Source organism: Octopus bimaculoides, chromosome 28, assembly GCF_046866305.1.
Source record: "Octopus bimaculoides isolate indiv1 chromosome 28, ASM4686630v1, whole genome shotgun sequence".
NCBI classification, from domain to species: domain Eukaryota; kingdom Metazoa; phylum Mollusca; class Cephalopoda; order Octopoda; family Octopodidae; genus Octopus; species Octopus bimaculoides.
Window position 1 is genome coordinate 19,670,502 of NC_142955.1, and position 10,000 is coordinate 19,680,501.

At 36.1% G+C, this 10,000-nt stretch overlaps 2 protein-coding genes across 2 annotated transcripts in view; both read right to left on the reverse strand.

The window, feature by feature from the left end:
- The window catches only part of LOC106872267 (metalloprotease TIKI1), a 70,529-nt gene extending 64,717 nt beyond the window's left edge, over window positions 1-5,812 (reverse strand). The window contains exon 1 of the mRNA XM_089344739.1: window positions 5,444-5,812. Coding sequence (XP_089200865.1) covers window positions 5,444-5,584 — 141 coding nt within the window. The 5' untranslated portion in view covers window positions 5,585-5,812. The remainder of the gene's footprint in view (window positions 1-5,443) is intronic.
- The window catches only part of LOC149130724 (uncharacterized), a 193,150-nt gene that overhangs the window by 101,629 nt on the left and 81,521 nt on the right, over window positions 1-10,000 (reverse strand). The gene's annotated exons all lie outside the window — the stretch shown is intronic.

Here is a 10,000-nt window from a genome sequence, read left to right on the forward strand (position 1 = left end):
TTCAGAATGATGGGAGGCATCTTTTCACGAAAAAAAAAAAGGAAAAAGTTTTGAAAATTTACTTTTTTTTTCACTGCCACCACCCTCAGCATCCCGGTCCGAAACGATTTTGGCCATTTTTTTTTCACTATGCACTTAACACCCGTAATATGGTATATATTTAACCGAAGGGTATCTTCGGTTAAAAAAAAAATTGTTAATAATTTCAGAGGAATATATATATATATATATATATATATATATATATATATATACACAACATATTCTCAATTTAAAATAGTGTACATTTAAACACAAGATAAACTGCCTTCAACAGGTAGTTTTACATGCAGCGTGTAAAACTACCTGTTGAAGGCAGTTTTCTCTTGCGTTTAAATGTACACTTTTTGTATTGAGAATATGTTGTCTATTGACTTTTTATACATGCTAGGCCACTGGTAGTAATATTGCTAAAAAAACTCGCTATTTTACGTATATGTATATATATATATATATATATATATATATATATATATATATATATATATGGTGCAAATAACATAAAATACGTAAACAACAAGCAAAAAATGGAAAACAGGACAATTAGATACAGAGAAAGGAGCCTTCATCAGTTGTCGGTCTGTCAATCTTCTCCTCATTTCGAGCATTCAAAGGCAATATGAGTCTACAAAGACTGTTGTTCCCATAAATATCAAAATAAAATTTAGGATTTATGGAGGGTCAAAGATGGGAACAAAAACAGTGGAGACATACAAGGAAACCGAACGAAAACAAGCATGGAGGGTGTGTGTGTGTGTGTGTGGCAGTGTTGTCCCTCACCATCGCTTGACAACCGATGTTGGTGTGTTTACGTCCCCGTAACTTACGGTTCCGCAAAAGAGGGTGATAGAACGAGTACTATGGCTTCCAAAGAATAAGTCCTGGGGTCGATTTATTCGACTAAAAAAGAAAACCTTTAAGGCGGTGCTACAGCATGGCCGCAGTCAAATGATTGAAACAAGTAAAAGAATAAAAGAATATATAAACGTGTGTGAGAGAGAGAGAGAGAGAGAGAGAAGGTGTGTGTGTTTTTCTTGTCCGTTGTTTCAATAGAATAAAAGCAGGAAAAGGTTAGAGGGTAGCGATGTACCTATTGGAATGCAAAGTAAGGGCTGTGTGTGTGTGTGAAGGATAACGAGGGGTTACAGAAAGGGAATCGTGAAAACAGGTGGGGGCGTACGCAGTTGATGGCTGATGGGTCTATATATTGATAGATCTATATAAAACCCTTTAGGACCGGTTACTCAGGATAACCCCATAAGCCGGCCTTCTCCAGGAAAAAAAATATATAACTTCTGTGAATCATAAATCCGAAAGAGAAGCGCACTCAAAGTTATATAGCCCTAGAGTATTTAGATGAAGATAATTGCGGCCGGTTCATTAGGGTTACCCTATAAACCGATATATATATATATAAATCTCTTTTGGATTTATGATTTACAAAAGATATCTAATTTTTCCTGGTGAAGGCCGGTTTATGGAGTTACACTGGGTATCCGTCCATAAAGGGTTTTATATATATATATATATATATATATATATATATATATATATATATATATATATATATAGAGAGAGAGAGAGAGAGAGAGAGAGATAGATAATATAATATAGGATAAAATCTTTATAAGAATTTATCAAGTAGCAAGCGTGAAAAAACCTCATAAGGAAAAAAAACCCTTCGTGCTTATTTTTGGTAGTTTTGACTTATTAGGTCCCTCTAAGCGTGAGGCATTACTATATAGTAATGCCCTTATATAAATTATAGATAGATAGATAGATAGATAGATAGATAGATAGATAGATAGATAGATAGTCCCTACGTTTGCTCCTCTATCTGTTTAACACTGGTTGTCAAGCGATGATGATGATGGTGGGGTGACAAACACAGACATACAAACTTATATATATATACGACAGGTTTCTTTTAGTTTCCGTCTACCAAATCCACTGACATGGCTTTGGTCGGCCTATAGTAGAAGACACTTGCCCAAGGTGCCACACAGTGGGTCTGAACCCGGAACCACTCCTGAGCCTATGCGTATGTATATATATATATATATATATATATATATATATATATATATATATATATACATATATATATATATATATACATATATATATATATATATATATATATATATATATATATATATATATATATGTATATATATATATATGTATATATATGTGTATATATGTATATATATATATATATACATATATACACGCTATCGCGCGCACACGTACACACATGCGTATATATATAAGTAGATATTTGTGTATAATTCCATGAAATGACGGTGCATGTGAGTATTGAAGGCGACTTGTTAAGTGTCATGCTGTTGGTTTATCCCCAGCCTATGGTCCAAGTGATTCCAACCGTGACCATCCAGTTTTTTTTTCTCATTTGCGCGGAATCTGGAAGCAATTTAACAAATCTACTCCTTCACTCCGAACCCGATGTTTGATTTGAGGGAGGAATAGGTGTCCATGTGTGCAACTGTATGTATAGCATATGTGTGTGTGTGTTTGTATACATACTTATATACGAGTGTGTATATGTATGAATTTGTGGCGCGTGTAAGCTGTGTGTGTATGCATGTATATTTATACACATGCATACATATAGATGTATATACCTAGATAAACATATGCATAAATGTATACACGTACACACAAATGCGCATGTTTATATGTATATATGCATGGATGTATTTATATACATATGTATATACATGAATGTATCAGTGTATGTATACATACATATATATATATATGTACATACTTACACACACACACATATATATGTATGTATGCATGGATGTATTTATATACATATATATACATGAATGTATAAGTGTATATATACATATATATATATATATATATGTATGTATGCATGGATGTATTTATATATATATACATGAATGTATAAGTGTATATATACATATATATATATATGTATGTATGCATGGATGTATTTATATATATATACATGAATGTACAAGTGTGTATACACACACACACACATATGTGTATAATATATATATACTCTTATACATTCATGTATATATATATATATATATATATACATGCATGTATACAAACACACACACATATATATATATATATATATATATATATACACTTATACATTCATGTATATATATATATATATATACATGCATGTATACAAACACACACACATATATATATATATATATACACTTATACATTCATGTATATATATATATATATATACATGCATGTATACAAACACACACACACATATATATATATATATATATACATGCATGTATACAAACACACACACATATATATATATATATATACACTTATACATTCATGTATATATATATATATACATAGTATACTGTAGTGTGTAGAGTGACGACGTTTTGTAGTGGATAGATTGTTGTATATAAGTGCTCGGAGTGGTGACGAGGACGACGGCGGCGTCGGCGGTAGCATTGTAACTCGGGTATGGAGGCAGAGACGATGGGGGTAGGTGTTGTACCCTGCTGGGTAGTGGTAGGGGTGTGTGTGCGTGTGTTGATAAGGTGACATATAGGTAGCTGAGTATACATAGCTGTGTATATACATATATATACATACATCGGTAATGGCGATGGTGGTGGAAGTGGTACGGTGGTGGTGGTGGTGGTGAGCTGTCCACTGATAGTTTTACAAATACAGGGGGGATGTTTTGGACAAACATAAAGATGGGTTTTGTGTACTTGTGAAGGGGACATTTTATCTGGGAATACTAGAATGGGGAGTGGAGAGGGGTTAAGGAGTGGGGGTGGGGTGGGAGAGAGAGACACACACACAGACATACTGACTGGTTGGCTGGTTTGTAGGTAGGTAGGTAGGTGAGACGACAGATCGAGAAAAAGAGCGAGAATGTTTGAGAAAGAAAAGGAAGGATTTGATAGACAAGCAGTGTGTTGGCAGGTATATATATGTGTATATATGTGTATATATGTGTGTGTGTGTGTGTATATATATATATATATATATATATATATATATATATATATATATATATATATATATATATATATATATATATATGTATGTATGTATGTATGTATGTATATATATAGAGAGATATACAAGGATAGCTAGTTAGATACATAGACAAATAAACGGATAGGTAGGTAGAAATATATATATATATAGAAACAGGCAGATAGATAAACAGACAGACAGACAGATAGATAGATAGATAGAGAGATAAATTGGTGGATAGATAAATAGATAGCTAGATCGATCGATAGATAGATAGATACATTCATAAATAGATAGATAGATAGGTAGACAGACAAGTATATAGATAGACATAGATAAATAGATAGATAGATACATTCATAGATAGATAGATAGAGAGAGAGAGAGAAAGATAGACAGACTGACGAACGGATAGACAGATAGGTAGATAGATAAATAGATCGATATAGAGATAGATAGATAGATAGATAGATAGATAGATAGACAGATAGAACGATGGATGGATAGACTGAACAAGGGAGCAATTCATTTCAGTTACTAAAAAGTTGTTTGCACAGATCGAACGGTCCGAAACATTATCACCATCACACACACACACACACACACACACACACACACAAGCCCGAACACGCACACGAACACATGCAACATACACACACTCACGTACACAATCTTTCATGTCCAAACAGTCATGTAACCACACACACATACAGAAAGAACGTTTGAACTGACATAAAGAAAAACACGCAAATATACACTATCATACACACACACACACACACATGTACAGAGTCGCACACGCACACACAAGCACATAGTGCAATCATACACATACACACACACACATGCCGTTAACTAAGTTTTGTCTAAACCCGTCCAGTAATCCATGCTAGAAACAACAGCCACGTCCTTCCCCAAATCATATTCTGCTGTCTCAATGTGAAGGACACAAGAGAAATGGTGGTCTTTGGTTGTAGGTCTACTGGAACAGGACTGGCCTGGGGCTAAACAGCAAGGAAGAACACATTAGATCATGTAGTCCTCGGTACACTATGCCTAAATAAAAGATGGGACGGTCATTTTTTATCATAGGTCTTGTAGGATCAGGACGGCCTAGGGTTAAACAAAAACAAGGCAGGACACATTGGATAATGTAGTCCTCGATACATTGTGTCTGAATAAAAGATGGGATGGTCACAGCTGGAACGTCTCTGATCATAAGTTTGCTAAAATCAGGACTGGCCTAGGGTTAAAACAACAACAACAATTGAAAAAAAAACGGGTCAAAAAATGTTTGAGAAAGAAAGAAAGAAAGAAAGGTGAGTGCATTGAGGGGTGTGGGGTGTGTGGGGGTAGTAATACGTACATCTGATGAAAGTTCACATTGGTCGGGCCGCCTATTCGGGCCACTGCCCGCTGCTATATCCGAGGTGGTGGTCGTTAGGTGATGCAGTAATATCAGTTGTATGATGAGGAGCGGCGAAAAGAGCGGCGAGAAATATCGCATTGTGGTATAATGAGAGCCATCGGAGCGAACTGGTGGCGTCAGGGTTAGGGTTGGCCAATGGCCAGTAGTAGAGGCGGAGGCGACGGTAGCGGAGGAGGCGGGGTGGCGGAGGCGCTGGCGGAGACGGTGGTGGTGGAGACGGCGGGGGGGGGGGCGAGATGCTTGGTTCCTCTTTCTCTCTCTCCTCTCTTTGTCTGTCTGCGGTGTCTGAGGAATGGGGGTGGGGGTGGGGTGGAGGGTGGAGGGTGGAATGCGTGAGGTTGTGTTGAGTGAGAACTGTGAGTGTAGGTGTAAATGTGAGTGAAGCTGTGGTTAAAGGTTGGAAGTGCGCGTGCGTGCGTGCGTGAAACGGCGTGCGGCGAAGGCCGGGGGTGGTGGTGGTGGTGAGGCTTGTGTGTTAGTATGCGCGCGCGTGTGTGTGTGTGTGTGTTTGTTGCCCTATACGTGTTTGAGTGTGGGTGTGGCTATGTGTGGGTGTGTCTGCATACGGCTGAGAATGTGTTTGTAATCTATATACGTACGTATGCGGTTGTATGTTGTTCTATATGCGTATAAATAAACAAATATAATAATATATATATATATATATATATATATATATATATATATATATATATAAATATATATATATATATATATATATGTGTGTGTGTGTGTGTGTGTATGTATAGATATACAAATACATGTGTGAGTGTGTGTCTAAATACGTACGTGTGTGAATATGGGAATAGATGCACCAAGTATGTTTGTGTGTATGTGTGTGAATGATTATGTCAATATACATGTTTACACACACACACACACACACACATACACACACATGTATATATATATATAAGGACATTTTATTAGAATACGTATGTACATACACACACACACACAGACTTTTAAAGTGAATATATGTACGTGTATATATATGTGTGTATATATGCAGATATATACATGTGTGTGTGTGTGTGTGTGTATTATTGTGCTTCCGTGTGTATGAAGGTGCTTTTGTGCGTCTGTGTGTGTGTGTGTTTATTAAATTTTCTGTGTGTAAATGGTTTTAATACTTTCCTTCGTCTTAACATAGAAGCGGTTTCCGTGACGAAGTGTGTGTGTGTGTATGGGAATGCGTGTGTGTGTGTGTGTGTGTGTGTGTCTATGGATGTATATATATCTTTTATCTATATCTTCTCTTCATTTGGTTGTGGCCATGCTGGGGCACCGCCATGAAGAACTTGTAGTCGAACAAATCAACCCCAACGTTTAGCATTTAAAAAAAAAATCCTGATAGCTAAGCAATCGTTCTCTTCTTGCCGAACCGCTCACTTACGGGGACGTAAACACACCAACATCGAGACAAACACGGACACAAAGACACACGTTTCAGTATCTATCTATCTATCTATCTATCTATCTATCTATCTATCTATCTATCAATCTATCTGTCTGTCTGTCTACGGGCTTCTTTCGGTTTCTGTCTATCAAATCCACTCACAAGGCTTTGGTCACTCGGAGGCTCGGAGCCGGCCCTAGGGTTGCTGGAGCCCCCCCTTCCCCCCGGCCCGGTAAGCTGAACTTCGGCGTGTACAAGCTGACGGTCGTGGAAATTTCCTTCTCTTTGCCACGCCCACCCTGGCAGCCCCTAGCACATGGCACCCCGGGCGTCTACTCCAGTTACCGGTACCTTGAGCCGGCCCTGCTGAGGCTACAGTAGAAGACACTTGCCCAAAGTACCCCGCAGTAGGGCTGAACCCGGAACCATGTCGTCTGGAAATAAATATCTTACCAAGGAGCCACACCTGCGCCTATAGCCACGCCTATATGTACATATATATGTGTGTGTGTGTGTGTGTGTGTAGTCTTTTATTCTTTTACGTATTTCAGTCATTTGACTGCGGCCATGCTGGAGCACTACCTTTTGGTCGAACGAATCGACCACAGTTCTAATGTGAGCTTAGTACTTATATATATATATATATATATATATATATATATATATATATACATATATATATATATATATATATATATATATATATATATATATATATATATATATATATATATATATATATTGGGTTGGTGCATAATTATTTCGCCTTGTTTTCAACAAATTTTATTCAACAAAAATAATAACAACATGTAACAAAAACATCTTTAAATGATTATTCCGGAGCATATTCACCATCCACTTCAATTTCTGCTTCCCATTTGCTAGGCAGACGGTCAAACCGTCATTTAAAGATGCTTTTGTTAAATATTGTTATTGTTTTTGTTGAATAAATTTATTGAAAAAACGCGCAATAATTATACACGAACCCTATATTATATATCTATATATATATATCGCTAGGTTATAGCGACGTAAACACACTAACAACCGTTGTCAAGTGTTGATGGTGGTGGTTGGGGTGGGGCGACAAACAGACACACACACACACACACACACACACACACACATACACACACGACGTGCTTCTTTCAGTTTCCGTCTACCAAATCCACTCACAAGGCCCTAGTCGGCCCGAAGCTTTAGCAGAAGACATTTGCACAAGGTGTCATGCAGTGGGATTGAACCCGGAACCATATGGTTGGGAAGCAAGTTTCTTACCACACAGCCACGCCTGTGCCTATTTATATATATATATATATATATATATATATATATATATATATATATATATATATATATATATATATATATATATATATATATATATATATATATATATATATATATATATATATATATATATATATATATATATATATATATATATATATATATATATATATATATATATATATATATATATATATATATATATATATATATATATATATATATATATATATATATATATATATATATATATATATATATATATATATATATATATATATGCATCACTTCCTCCCTCCACCATCCTCTCTGCTCTCGTGTGACCTGTGGTCAACTTTCTTTTCACTCCAGCCGCTGTGAAGGCAAGACGAACTACTAGCGTTCTACCTCAGATTTGCGTTTGGCCGTGCGGCTTTTGAATGTTGTTTTCACTGTCCATTTTTTCCTGTCTTGGTTTGTGTTTGCCACCTTGGAATCCTCTGTGTAGTGGGTTGATCCACTACTCAGGAAGAGACTATTCTAGAGTACGTTCTGTCTTATCTTCGAAACGTCTAGATAGAATAGAGACAGCTGATGAAGGGATATTCCAAGTGGCTTTCCGTTTTCCTATATGTTCGTTCCGTTGTCTGTAGTTTATTGTTCTAACGTCCTGTACCCTGATATGCATGTATATACACATGTAGATGTAAGTATGTACATATATGTGTGTATACATGTATATATATTCTTTGTATTATATATATATATATATGTATGTATGTATGTATGTATGTATGTATGTATGTATGTATGCATGTATGCATGTATGTGTGTGTGTATACACACACACAATGGGCTTCTTTCAGTTTTCGCCTACCAAATCCACTCACAAGGCTATGGTCAGCCCGGGGCTATACTTCAAGACATTTACCTAAAGTTCCACGCAGTGGGACTGAACCCGGGACCATGTGGTTGAGAAGCAAGTTTCTTAGCACTCAGCCACGCTTTTGCTTATATATTTTGGATAGATTTTTCGAAATTCTGCGAATCGTTCTGGAAACTTTTTCTTTGAGCGTTTTTTGAAGTTTGTTAAGCTTTTATGATTTTTTCCCCCTTTAAGCCATTTAGCGAAGCCGGTGGTATTGTTTCCAGTCGTGTTTGTTTGTCCGTGGACAAGATATCTCAAAAACCGCTGGATGGATTCGGATAAAAATTTCAGGGATGTTTGACCTCGTGACTGGTACAAACTGATTAGATTTTGGGATCGATCAGGTACCGGACAAGAATTCTAGATTATTCTTCCTGTCTTTTTCTACTTAATTTTTGAAAGCGGTCAGGTTCATTTTGAGCATTCTCATTCGTGAGAGAAGTCGAGTTTATTTCAGATATTCTCATTTCAAAAATCATCTCCGGCTAATCATTGCTATTAATCAATACTTCATCCATTATTATTATTAATATTATTATTATTTTTATAAAGGTAGGGATTCGGCTGAATTGTTGGAGCATCGAACAAAATACCTTAAGGACAAAAATTGCGACTTCGGGAGGAAGCTTTCGATTCCATCAATCTTAAACACACACACACACACACACACACACACAAATACTTCTCTTGCTCTGTGTGTGCGTGTGTGTGTATATATATATATATATATATATAGATTCAAGGCTTTTGATTTATATATATATATATATATATATATATATATATATATATATTAGTCTTCGTCATTGTCATATACACTATAATAGATGTACGTAAGCAAGGCTTTTGTCGGTGGTGGCGGTCTTTCGCTTTATATCTCCCTCTCTTCTTCTTCTTC